At 34.8% G+C, this 12,200-nt stretch overlaps 2 protein-coding genes across 4 annotated transcripts; one reads left to right on the forward strand and one right to left on the reverse strand.

Moving 5' to 3' along the window:
- Positions 1-1,305: 1,305 nt before the first annotated feature.
- On the reverse strand, positions 1,306-6,132 carry LOC114408367 (sorcin-like). 2 transcript variants are annotated; one of them, XM_028371391.1, is made up of 10 exons: positions 5,978-6,132; positions 5,841-5,899; positions 5,735-5,775; positions 5,626-5,657; positions 5,405-5,433; positions 5,142-5,178; positions 3,042-3,098; positions 2,639-2,715; positions 2,437-2,510; positions 1,306-1,566 (listed from the first exon to the last, which is right to left on the reverse strand). In XM_028371391.1, the coding sequence occupies exons 1-10, from the start codon at positions 6,059-6,061 to the stop codon at positions 1,547-1,549; spliced, it is 510 nt and encodes a 169-aa protein (XP_028227192.1). In that variant the 5' UTR covers positions 6,062-6,132; the 3' UTR covers positions 1,306-1,546. The 2 variants fall into 2 exon arrangements, with proteins under 2 accessions (XP_028227192.1, XP_028227191.1); XM_028371390.1 differs by having other exon boundaries at positions 1,306-1,579.
- A 97-nt stretch (positions 6,133-6,229) lies between these two features.
- Positions 6,230-10,994, forward strand: LOC114408366 (protein LAZ1-like). Of its 2 annotated transcripts, none has more exons than XM_028371387.1 (7): positions 6,230-6,414; positions 6,565-6,806; positions 6,888-7,187; positions 7,261-7,349; positions 8,434-8,695; positions 9,462-9,710; positions 10,507-10,994. In XM_028371387.1, the coding sequence occupies exons 2-7, from the start codon at positions 6,603-6,605 to the stop codon at positions 10,861-10,863; spliced, it is 1,461 nt and encodes a 486-aa protein (XP_028227188.1). In that variant the 5' UTR covers positions 6,230-6,414; positions 6,565-6,602; the 3' UTR covers positions 10,864-10,994. The 2 variants fall into 2 exon arrangements, with proteins under 2 accessions (XP_028227188.1, XP_028227190.1); XM_028371389.1 differs by having other exon boundaries at positions 6,570-6,806.
- The last annotated feature ends 1,206 nt before the right edge of the window (positions 10,995-12,200 follow it).

The raw sequence follows: 12,200 nt of genomic DNA on the forward strand, positions 1-12,200 counted from the left end.
TTCTTTCCATTAATTAGTTAAGGTTCTATTTGTTTTAAAATCAAATAAAATTATTTTTAAAACAATTAAATTTTAACTGTTGATAGTACAATTCAATACCAAAACAGAAAGAGTCTACTAATGAAAGTAGCCAACCACAACATGGTGTTGGGATGAATAACAATAAAGAAATCAAACATTACCTAAGAATCCGATTCCTCTTTTGAAACAATGTAGAAGTCCTAAAGTACTAAACCGATCCTGGGTTCTTGTTTATTTGCCCTTATTGCTCCCAAAACTAGCTGAATATCATTACATGATTATATCCAACTTGAGGCATAAGGGCATCTCCAATAGGTGATCCTATTTTGGATTCCTAATCACCTTTTTGGTGAATCTCACAATGCCACATTATTCTTAGGATCTTCTAAATTTTTTACTTCAATAATAGATCTCATTTTAAGATCTTAAACCATTTTTTTAGATAGATCCCATAAGAGATCCATCTTTTAATATTTATCTATAAATTATTTTAAAATAATTAATTATATATTTTTTAATTTCAAAAAATTTATAAGAGAGAAAGTGTATGAGACAGTGGGTTCTAGTTGCATACTGGGATTCAATCTGTGCACGATACAATCCCACTACATTTTCTTTTTTCTTTTTTTTCCCTCTTTCTTTCCCCATCCAGATTCTCCTTTCTCCTTTCTTCCCCCCAAACCCTACCTCTTATGTCCCCTCTCTTCTTTCTTCTTTTCTCTCTTCAGCCCCGACCCCACCTCCTTTGCCCCCTCTCCTCCCGCTCCCTATTTTCTTTCTTCCCCCCTCCCAACCTTCTTCGCCCTGGATCCGGGCCCTATGGTCATGTGAGCCTCCAATTTGGCCACCATGACCGTTACTGCCCACCGCCGATCTGGTCTCCATCCCTCTTTTGTAATTATTTTATTTTTATTATTTGTTTAAAATTATATTGTTATGTTATTGTACTAGATTGTGGTGTGTTGTTAGTGTTATCTGTTCTTCTTCTTCTTTTTCTTTCCTGCAAAAATCAATTAGGACTTGTGAAAGAGACACTAAAAAATGATTTTTTTTTTAAAAAGTGCAGATCTTCAGTGTTCTTCTACTAGAATCAAACCTCCAGCATGGAAATCTTAAGGGGATCTCCAGCAACTGGATTTTGAAAGAACAGATCTTCAACTTAAGATCCTTCTCCAAGATCTCCTATTGGAAACTGCCTAAAAACATTTTGTATCAAATTTGCGGAGAAATGAGAATCAGGATATACATCAAATTTTATCTCCAACAAATAACTGGCTCTAAAACTCTAGGAATCAACTTCACAAGTTATCATAACTCAAGATGTTTTATAACAACTTACGTTTTATAAACAAAATTACATCATCTGGAAAGAAAAAAAAAACCACAGTATTTTGCAGACAGATGACAAATAGTATCCAAACCCGAGATGTTTTCATCTTATACAACACCATCACAATTTAACTTACTCTAAGATGACTTTATGGTATTACAAAGTGCAGTATTTGTGAATCATCTTCTCAAACCGTCATATAGTTGAATCATATTCTGCAATTGGCAGCTGGACAAGTTGTAAAAGAGAAAAGAGAAGGAAACAGAAATTAATATATTGAGTTAATATAGTATCTATGTGCCAAATCAAATGCAAATCTAAATTGCTTATATCCAATGGCTGCAGAGAAAAAATTGGTTGAGCAAATACAGCAGGAGCAGCCCAATAGCACGGACAGATGGAGTACATCTCTAGAACAAAAATAAATGCATTACTTTCTACTTCCACCCCCGAAAATCCTAAACCAGCCTGCATGATGTTCGGGTAATAAAATGGAAGTGGATAATTGGGTAAATGACCAACTTGATGTTAGCTAGCAAGTAAATCATCACTTTGGGGTTCTTTCAAAACTATTCGCCCCAGTGGAGTTGTTTTTGCCATTTTTTTTTCCAGTTGAGGTCGGTATTGGAGCTAGTCCATGCCAGATTTAAGCAGAATTGTAGCGGAACAAACACTTTTATATTCCAAGAACGGGTCTTCCTTATTAATTACATTTCAAATGGCAGGTCACTGTTTTAACATAAATAAGGAAATAAAAAATGCATCTGCCGTGATTAGAACCCAGCTACTAGAAACTAACCAAGTCCAGTTGAATTATGCACAACAGAGTAATTTATATACAACATAATAATTATTTAAATATTATGAGCGTTGCAATTACTTCATAATTGCCATGAAGCACACTCTTATGAATTGTGTAAAGATTTTTAAAAAATAAAGAGAATTGACTATTTTCGCCAACACAGTAAAATGCAACCCCATTAAGATAAATATTTTCAAACTAACCAAAATTAGTTGGTAGCTAACTCTGATAGGCATTTAACGAAGGATAATTTATTATATAAGGTAGCTCAGTGTGTACTTACTACAATAGACAAATTGATTCAGATCGAGAGTAACTCTGCCTTGTTTAGCTGTATCAAATGAATTAAATAGGTTCCTGCAAGAAATGATAAAAGATCCTTATTGTAGTGAATATAAAATAAAAATTCAATATGGGGTTGGAAAAAACGGTGCCCTGTTACAAACATGTAGCTTTCCAGGATTTTGTACAAACTGTGAACATACCGTGCTGATTGTAAGAATATACAGATTGATATTAAGTCATCCAGCCGAAACCTCCCATTTTTACTTTGATCAAAGCTCTAAGAATCAAAAAGAAATAATTTAGCTCAGTCTTCTACATTGCAATAATGCATACATGAATGCCAATTAAAGTTTACTCTAGGTGGCAAATCAATAAAACAATGACAAATAAATTATGTCAAACACACTGCATTATAGGATTCTCCATCTCACTACTAATACATATTCAAGCTATCATTCCAAGAAAGGAACAAAAAAAAAATCAGGATATAGATGGTAGTGTAAATAACAATCTTGCTATAATTTTGGCTATGACCATTGATTGTGATTCACACAACTTCTCCAGCATAAATTAAGTTCATATCTAAAGTATGAAATGTTTTACCTCGCAGACAGAGTAAAAAGCAGGAGAATCCAGCATGAAACCAATTTTTCCCAAAGCCTGGAAACATATTAGGAATTCATCAAGATGAGTTAAATGAGAGAATCTTATGTGGTATGAGCAGAGGTATGTATACTCTTGAAACGCACCGTTTCGTTTATTTTTTTATATAAAATAATAAAACAACCCCCCCTCCCCCCTTCAGTTTTTTAAACCACCCTAGACCCCCCTCCCCCCTTCAGTTTTTTAAACCACCCTAGACCCCCCTCCCCCTCCCCTAATTCCCTTCTTTCAATAACCCACCCCCATCTCTCAAACCCTCCCTCTTCTTCTCCATTTTTTCATCTCTCAACCTTTCACTCATTTTCCTCCATTTTTCCAAAATTCATCAAGTCTATTGCATCCTTGTGGCACTCTCAAGCATGAGAAGGTGGTTGGAATAAAAAGGGAACACCACTCATTTTCTTAAAATTTCTATTTGATCTCTTTAAGATAAATTTATAACCCATTGAGTTAGATGAGTATTTTATAGCATAGTTTAGTTATGGGTTGTGTGAGAAGGATTAGAAAACTAAGTATTAGGAATTATTGTGGTTTCCTCAAAATCCTAGGTATGCTAAATTTGGGAATTCTGCCCAATCTCTTGTTCTTTTTATTTTAAATGCTTAGATCCTGTGGAAAATACGGTGGTTGATCCTCCCAACAGCATTGGAAGGCATTGATTGTGTTCTTTTTGGTGTGAGTAGCTAATCTACTTAGCAACATTTTTAAAATTCTTTTAGGAGAAGCAAGTAAACTCCAAAAATATATTCTTTTGTGATCTTTGAAATTCTAGGAGTACTTGAGAATGAAGAAAAATGTTTATTTTCGCTTGATTGAAATTTATTCATTGAGATATTCGATAAGGTATTTTCGCTTGTGTGTGTGTGTTGAAAATCCATAATTCCTAAAGATCTGTTCGCTGCAACAAAGAGATAATGCAGTCTACGAGTTAAATGCCATAGTTCTATAATCACCATTTGCCACAACGAAGAGATAATGTGGTCTATGTACACATAGTAGAATAAAAGTTTTTACTAAGTTATTATTCTTGAATACTAGTTTATATGTAGTTCTAAAAGTTTTCAAGGAAGTATACAATAGTTTCTAAAAGTGAGTTGTATTTATTTCGCTTTTATCTAATGTCATTTAAATTCTTTTTGGATGTAAAGACTTGTGCTATGTTTGTGCTCTCCTTCTTGTCAACTTTGTATTTTATGCTTTCAATAATTCTTCGTGACTTATTCCCTTCTTTCATTTTTTTTCTCCCAGATACACAGGTAGTTGAGTAGCTGACTTCCTGGGATTTGTTGACTTACCCAGGAATTTGTTTATCTTTTTGGTAGGCTTCCATTGCGTTTGATGGAGAGTATTTTTTTGTGACTCCAGTATAATGCAGCTATAGGGATAAGGGTAATAATAGATATAGAGAAAATTCCTTTATTTTGAGATGTAGATAATCCTATCTTATAGATATGCTTATGGCATAATTATGATGTTTTGAGACATTTTGATGATTAGTATGTATGACTAACATCACTATTAGTTGATATTTTGGATAGTATGTCAAGGACCTATGTTGTGGTCTGTGGTCTTGATATCTAATTGATGGATGGATATATGTATATATATAGATTTGTATAGATATATGATATGTTTTCACAGGTTATTCAATATGGGGTTGTCCTGTTTTTAGGGAAAACTCTGCTGATTTTTTATAACCCCTTTTGGTCGATCTTTTAATTGTGATTTGGAGTGAGGTACTCTTAAGTTAACCAGACTAAGAAAATTATAGTCTATGAGCTGGTCATGATCCAAGAGTGGGTCATGACAACTCTCATCAGTAATATTCTCATATCCTGGAAAAGGAAAAAACAGATCTTGCAAGGGCACCAGTGTAAGAGGAGAACATCCACCAATATACCAACAAAGGACCTAAATATTTTATTAGTACAGCTTAGAGAGTAGTTTTAAGAACTATAAGTTCAACTGGGTGGACTAAAATAGTCACAGCAAGTACACAGTATAATTTAGAAAATAGCTGGAATAATTTTTAAAGTATACCTCAAATACATCATCAGGTACAAGAAAACCACGACCCCTGCATCAATGAACCTAACAAGTGTTATGCCTCATCCATCCCTCATGGAAAGGAAGCACATCACCCATACTCCCATGGTTTATGAGCCTTCATATTATTAGTTTCTTTCCAAAAGGTCGTCCATCATTTAGTTAATCTTGGAAGATGTAAATATAAAGGAAACTATTTATATAATAGTCATGACACGAAATGCACAACCTTAATGGAGGTGAAAAAAAATAATCACCTCTCTAGATCAGAAAATGCATGTTGAACCTGCAAAGCCATTTAGGTAGTATAAGAATACATGTGGTAGATATCAAAGGGTAACTTGACCTTATTGATTGAAATGTGACACAGATGCAGATAAGGGTGGAGATGAATGATGAGGAAAAAAAATGAACAGAATAATTGAAGTGGTGTTGAAATTTGATTTGGAAGGCAATAAATAATAAATTACAGACATACCTTAAGAAGGAAGTTGTTGAGTGCAACAAATTCTGAGAGTTGAGGGTTAGAAACAGAGAGAGTGATAAGAAAAAATGGTTGAATTGGATAATAGGTTAGTTAGAGATACCTTGAAAGCTCATAGTACCATTCCTGTCGAAATCGTACATCCTAAGGGAAAACAAAAATTGAAGTTAAAATAGAGAAGAAGAAGATGGATCTGAGGGTCAGCTCACCTGATCATTTGCTGAACAACTGAGAGCGGAAATTCCAGGTTGCCCACAGCAAGAGCAGTCTGATAAGAATAAGAGTAAACAATAAGATCGCCACAAATAATCACAACTAACAATTCAAACCAAACCACCCACCTCACCTTCAGCTGTACCGCTGTTATGCTTCCACTTTTCTCCGAGTCAACGCGGTCAAACCATTCCTGTAATATTACCCTGTTCTCCATTCTCTTTCGTTTCGCTCACCTTGCCCAACCCCAATATAACAACATATCCAACCAAATCAAAACGCCGTCGTTTTTATGTTAAACAACAAAATAGTAATAATGATTTTTTTTTAATCATTAAAAAATAAAAAACTAATATATAAATATGAGGGTCGACGCGAGGGATGAACCCAGACAGAGGCGGTGGAGAAGAAACGTGTTGTGATTGTAACGTAACGTATTTGTGATTTATGAGGAGAGAGAGGTAAGTGGGAGATTGCGAATTGCGATGCGAAAAGGAAAAGAAGGGTTTCCTTTCTCGAATTGCTTCTTGTTTCTTCTTCTTCACCAGACGATCCAGACTGACAGATAAGGTTAAGATTCATTTCCAAACCTATTCGATTCTATTAGATTATTGCTACTATATCTCAATCAATCAACCAATTCCCTTCTGTCTGTGACTGTGCTATATGATGGATCATCGATTTAATTTACCCTAATATTATTATTGATCCAAATAACAGAACAGGTCAGGTACACTGTGTGATTGAGTGAGTGGTCAATGAACTACCGCAGCAACATTCTCATCCAATTGTTTTCCTCGCCTCCTGCATGGGCAACTCTAATCGCAGCTGCATTTCTCCTCCTAACTCTAGCCCTCTCCATGTATCTTCTCTTCGAGCATCTTTCCGCTTACAAGAACCCCGAGGAGCAAAAGTTCCTCATCGGGGTTATCCTAATGGTTCCCTGCTATTCTTTTGAATCTGTAAGTTCGTGTTCTACATTACATTCATATGATATTATTTCAATTCTAACTCACTTTCCTCTTTCCCCCAACCCCAACCAGTTTGTATCATTGGTCAATCCCTCAATCAGTGTTGATTGCGAGATTCTAAGGGACTGCTACGAATCCTTTGCCATGTATTGCTTTGGAAGATACCTTGTTGCCTGCCTCGGTGGTGACGAAAGGACCGTTCAATTTATGGAAAGACAGTCTCGTCTCTCTGTTAAAACTCCTCTTCTACAACATTCTTCTTCTTCTGACAAGGCCACTGTCAACCATCCCTTTCCTCTCAACTACTTCCTCAAACCCTGGAAACTTGGTCGCGCCTTCTACCAAGTTATCAAATTTGGCATTGTTCAATATGTATGCTATGCTTCTCCACTCTTTCATCCTTTCTATCTAGTTCCTTCATAATAATTCTTTCCATCCCTTTCAGATGCTAACGAAGGCTTTCACTGCTATTCTCGCTGTAATCCTTGAAGCCTTTGGAGTCTACTGTGAAGGAGAATTTAAAGTAGGATGTGGGTAAGAAATTCTCCAATTGCTCTTGTTCCATCATGCTACATAAACATGTTCCTTTTCTTTTCCCTCTTGCTTCTTTATCTATACAAGTATACTATGGTCTGCATATGCATTTGTATCACTTTTCTCCTTCATTGTTCAGAACCCACTTTCTTCATTTTCTAAGGAGCTATGGCAGTTACTAAACTACTCCAATTTCACATGAACAGATAAATGAGATGGGAAATAGAATTGTTGAAAGAAACATGAAAATCTTAAACATGGAGGGAAACAAGAGTATCAGGCAAGAAAAATAGAGGGGGAAATGGAAAAAAGTGTCCAATCATGGGAAGGCTTAATATTGGTCTTTGAAATAGATTATTAGATTATATTTCCTTTTAGATAAGCTGTATAAATTTGTCCTTTTGACACCTAAATGGCTCTAACATGGAGCTGGTGTACCTGAGAAATTGCAGTGAGTAACAGCCATTCAAAATTGTTTTTTCTGTTCTAGAATATTTTAAACTCGAGAAATGCTAAATCCTCTTTAAATATTAGCTTGATATTCCTCCTAAATCGTCATTTATTTAAAGAGGAAAGAGAATACTAAAAGGGAAGTTTTGAGACTCTGAAGTATTAAATGGGCATGCATTTTTTGTCTTTCTTTGCTCCTTATGTTAATTAGGAGGATTATTGCGATGATGTATTGAAACTCTTTAGATATTACTGTGATAATATCTCTGAAGATTTGGTCTTTAACCAAAGCCAAATGGTGTCATGTGATCCATGTAAGCTGACATCATCTTGTGGGATGGGGTTTTTCTTCTTGTTGTGATAATTTGTTTAGAGAATTTAGCATTTTTCTTTAGACTATACATTTTGTTACTAGATTCTAATGATTATGGTAGCAATTGATTGTTACTGAAGCTGTTGTCAATTACTTGTATGAAGAGGTGTTGAATTGATTATATGTTTATTTCTGGATTTAGTTGTTAGAATTTCATATGTGGTATCTTCATTTTAAGGTTTGTGTTATTATGCTGTTCTAGTGATAGGTAAAAGTTCTCAAGTTATATCTGACTGCATGAGCTATCTGGTACATTTGTAGGTATCCTTATATGGCAGTGGTTCTAAATTTCAGTCAGTCATGGGCTTTGTACTGCCTTGTTCAATTTTATACAGTTACAAAGGACGAACTGGCTCATATAAAGCCATTGGCCAAATTTTTGACATTTAAATCAATTGTGTTCCTCACTTGGTGGCAAGGTGTGGCAATTGCTCTCCTATCCACCTTTGGTTTGTTCAAGAGTCCCATTGCTCAAGGCTTGCAGTTCAAGTCAAGTGTCCAAGATTTCATCATTTGCATTGAGGTAGATGTCCTTCACTTAAGTTTACCTTGCTTCTTTTTTTTTTCCGCAATTGCATCCGGAACTGTAACAGCATTTTCATTGAATGTCTTGTCTATCTATTATATCTTACAGCTGACTGTTGTAAGGAAACATTTTTTGCTAACATTAACCATGACTGACTCAGTTCTTGGTCCTCCATGGTCCAGAATGCCTGGCGAACATGGCCTGTGAAATGAATTCTCTCTTTTGATCATAGTCTTTGTGGGAAGTGAATTGTGTAATTTGATCATGAGAATTTTCTCAAGATGATTTATACTAATTTGCTGCTAGGTTATCTGTCTAAAGCCTATAGATTCATGCCACAATTATCTTTGTGTTGCATTATTTTATGGTCACCAAGCTTTAATATAATATGATTGTTTTTCATGGAACTTGGCCTTTTTTTGTAATCCCAACTTGTAAACACTGATGTAATGTGGTTCATCAGAAGATTGATCATTTATTTAATCTTAATAATAATTAGGCTACCTGATGTCATGAGATGATAATATGCTATATGGTATGGTAGTTCATATTTATAATTTTAGTGTTTTGTTACATTTTGCATTTATTTGCCGATACTCAGGCTCTTGGGCTTCTACACACTGTTTCTTGAACTTGTACTTGACCTTTTTGGACTCTTAAGTACACGTTCAGCACTTCTTATTTTCATGTTTTACATTTTTATGACTGCTTCAGATAAGGGGAAGAATAAAGTTTAACAGCAATTTGTATTCATCAAGCACAGATGGGCATTGCTTCCATAGTTCACCTGTATGTGTTTCCAGCAAAGCCTTATGAGCGAATGGGAGACCGCTTTTCTGGAAGCGTTTCAGTTCTTGGAGATTACTCAGCTGACTGTCCTCTGGACCCTGATGAGATTAGGGACAGTGAGAGACCCACAAAACTGCGTCTTCCTACTCCGGATGTTGATACCAAGAGTGGAATGACAATTAGAGAGAGTGTTTGTGATGTTGTTATTGGTGGTGGTGGATATGTAAGTTTCCTGAAGTGTCCTATTATTACAACCTTGTTTCTTTTTATCTGGGCATGTGGCACTAGTAAACACTGGGTAAAATCCCCTTCCCCAGCGAAGGCAATGAAATTATATTATTCCCTCATTCTCTGAAAAATTAAATCCCTTGAAGTATTTATGAACTTGTCATAAAGGGACTAAGTGGTAGTTACTAAAAAATGAAACAAACTGTCTTCTTTAAAATTATTCCTAGGGGATTAGGTTTTTAGCTGCAGAGGTCCTAGCACTATGTAGAAGAACATACTTTTAATGTTTTTCAAATGTCCAAGTACTGTGCATATTTTGCCAAGGGAAAAGAAAATAAAAAATGGGCTAAGATGATCTGGTAGCATTATATATTTATTTGAACCTGTTTGTACGCTCACTTCCTAATGTGTCTGCCAATTTTCAGTTTCTGAAATGGAGTCCACAATTTTCAGTTGTCCTTTTAATTGAAAACTTGATTGAGACACACCAAATATGCATGCATTGATATTTTATTAAAAAAAATAGAGGAACACTAGATAAGTAATAAGATCTTGGATATAAGATTAAGGAAAATGGAATCATAAAGTGGGCTGCATCTGTCGGAAATATTTTTTAATCCCATTCCTTCCTATTTAATTTATTTTCTAAACATGCCAACAAATATGACTTATTAGGAACCTTCAGGACTACAATAGATTGAAAACTTCCATAGTTATCTTTATTAGTAGTATACAAATATTGGCTTATTACTCATATTTTATCTGCTTCACCCTTTCTTTTTAACATTCAGATTGTAAAAGATGTGAAGTTCACAGTCCATCAAGCAGTGGAGCCTGTGGAAAAGGGGATCACTAGATTCAACGAAAAACTACATAGAATCTCTGAAAATATTAAGAAACATGACAAAGATGGAAGAAGAACCATGGATGATAGTTGCATTGCCACATCATCACCTGCAAGGAGAGTGATTCGGGGAATCGATGACCCCCTCTTGAATGGGAGTGTCAGCGATAGTGGGATGTCAAGGGGGAAGAAGCACCGCCGGAAATCTGGATACACAAGTGCAGAGGGTGGAGGAGAGAGCAGTAGTGAGCAAAGTTTTGGGGGCTACCAGATTAGAGGCCGTAGGTGGGTTACTAAAGAGTAACACCAATGATTTAGGGAACAACTAATGAGTGGGAGGAACATGTTTGGTGCATGAGAACACTGGTTGAAATTTTTTGATGTATATCATTTCTCCCCGGACGAAGAAGTCATGATATTCTTGTGCCATTGCTATGATGGGTCTTCTTATTTGTATAGAGTAGGGGTGAGAATAGGCTAGGCCAGCCTACAGGGGCCTACGACCTGACCTACATAAAGCCTGGTCTGGCCTGGCCTATTTAATTAAAAGGTTAGGCTCAGGCTTTTTTAAAAGCCTATTAAATTAAATAGGTCAGGCTTAGGCTTATTAAAAAGCCTTATAAGCTTGATAGGTCGGCATATATATATATATATATATATATATATATATATATATATATATATATATATATATATATATATATATATTATTTTTTGGTACAATTAATATTAGTTTTGTAAAAAACTAGCAGATTTCATTCCTATAATTAAGTAAAATTTTAATTACAAGGTGTGAGTCATGTGTTCCTTTATATTTCTCATTATTTTTATTAGTTTTCATATTTCTATTAACAATTCCTCTTTCTATTCCTATTAGGTTTCCTTTTTCTTTTATTACGTTCCTGTATTTTAGAGCAAATAAAAATCATATCCTATCCTATCTTATCCTATTACGTTCATATACAAAAATCATATCTTATCATATCCTATTACGTTTTTATACAAAAATCATATCCTATCTTATGGTGAATATGGAGGAGCTAATGATGAAATGACGTTACTATTAATTTTATTGGTAGATATTTTATGTACCAGTCAATTCTGTTCAAATAGAATGAAGATGTAGGTTTTATTTTTTGGTTGTAATAATTAATATGTTGGTTTGATAGACTTGGATGATACTACCTCAAGTATGAGGTTTTCTTTTATTTTAGATTATTTTATATCATTTGGTGATTTCTATTTGTATTATTAATATATTTTTAGGACTACCAACTAAATTAGCGTTAGATTAAAAATTAAGGCAAATTATATATTAAGGCCTTGTTTAGCCTATTATAGAAGGTGTGTTATTTTTTTTTATATAAAAATAACTAGGAATATTAAAGATTTAATGTGAAGAAGAAAATTTTAAATAGGTTTTTAAATAGGTTACCAGGCTAGGCTTTTAAAAAGGCCTGGCCGAGCCAAAATAAAAGCCTTTGATAGACTCTCAGGCCTCAAAAATTAATCGTAGACTAGATTCAGGCCTTTTAAAGTCTGGCTGACCTATTCCCACCCCTAGTATAGAGGCTTCTTCTGGCAGCTTCTAATGCTTTGTACCAAACAAGAAATTTCCAGCATCTGCCAGAATAAGCCAGT

Source organism: Glycine soja, chromosome 4 (genome assembly GCF_004193775.1).
Source record: "Glycine soja cultivar W05 chromosome 4, ASM419377v2, whole genome shotgun sequence".
Taxonomy (NCBI): domain Eukaryota; kingdom Viridiplantae; phylum Streptophyta; class Magnoliopsida; order Fabales; family Fabaceae; genus Glycine; species Glycine soja.

Bases quoted from the DNA above. Each gene is read 5' to 3' on its own strand.
- LOC114408366 (XM_028371387.1), top strand. From the start codon at position 6,603: ATGAACTACCGCAGCAACATTCTCATCCAATTGTTTTCCTCGCCTCCT. The intron at 7,188-7,260 runs GTATGCTATGCT...CATCCCTTTCAG, and splicing joins AATTTGGCATTGTTCAATAT to ATGCTAACGAAGGCTTTCAC. The intron at 7,350-8,433 runs GTAAGAAATTCT...GTACATTTGTAG, and splicing joins GAATTTAAAGTAGGATGTGG to GTATCCTTATATGGCAGTGG.
- LOC114408367 (XM_028371391.1), bottom strand. From the start codon at position 6,061: ATGGAGAACAGGGTAATATTACAGGAATGGTTTGACCGCGTTGACTCG. The intron at 5,658-5,734 runs GTATCTCTAACT...CTCAACTCTCAG, and splicing joins TGGTACTATGAGCTTTCAAG to AATTTGTTGCACTCAACAAC. The intron at 5,179-5,404 runs GTGATTATTTTT...TCATTGATGCAG, and splicing joins GCATTTTCTGATCTAGAGAG to GGGTCGTGGTTTTCTTGTAC.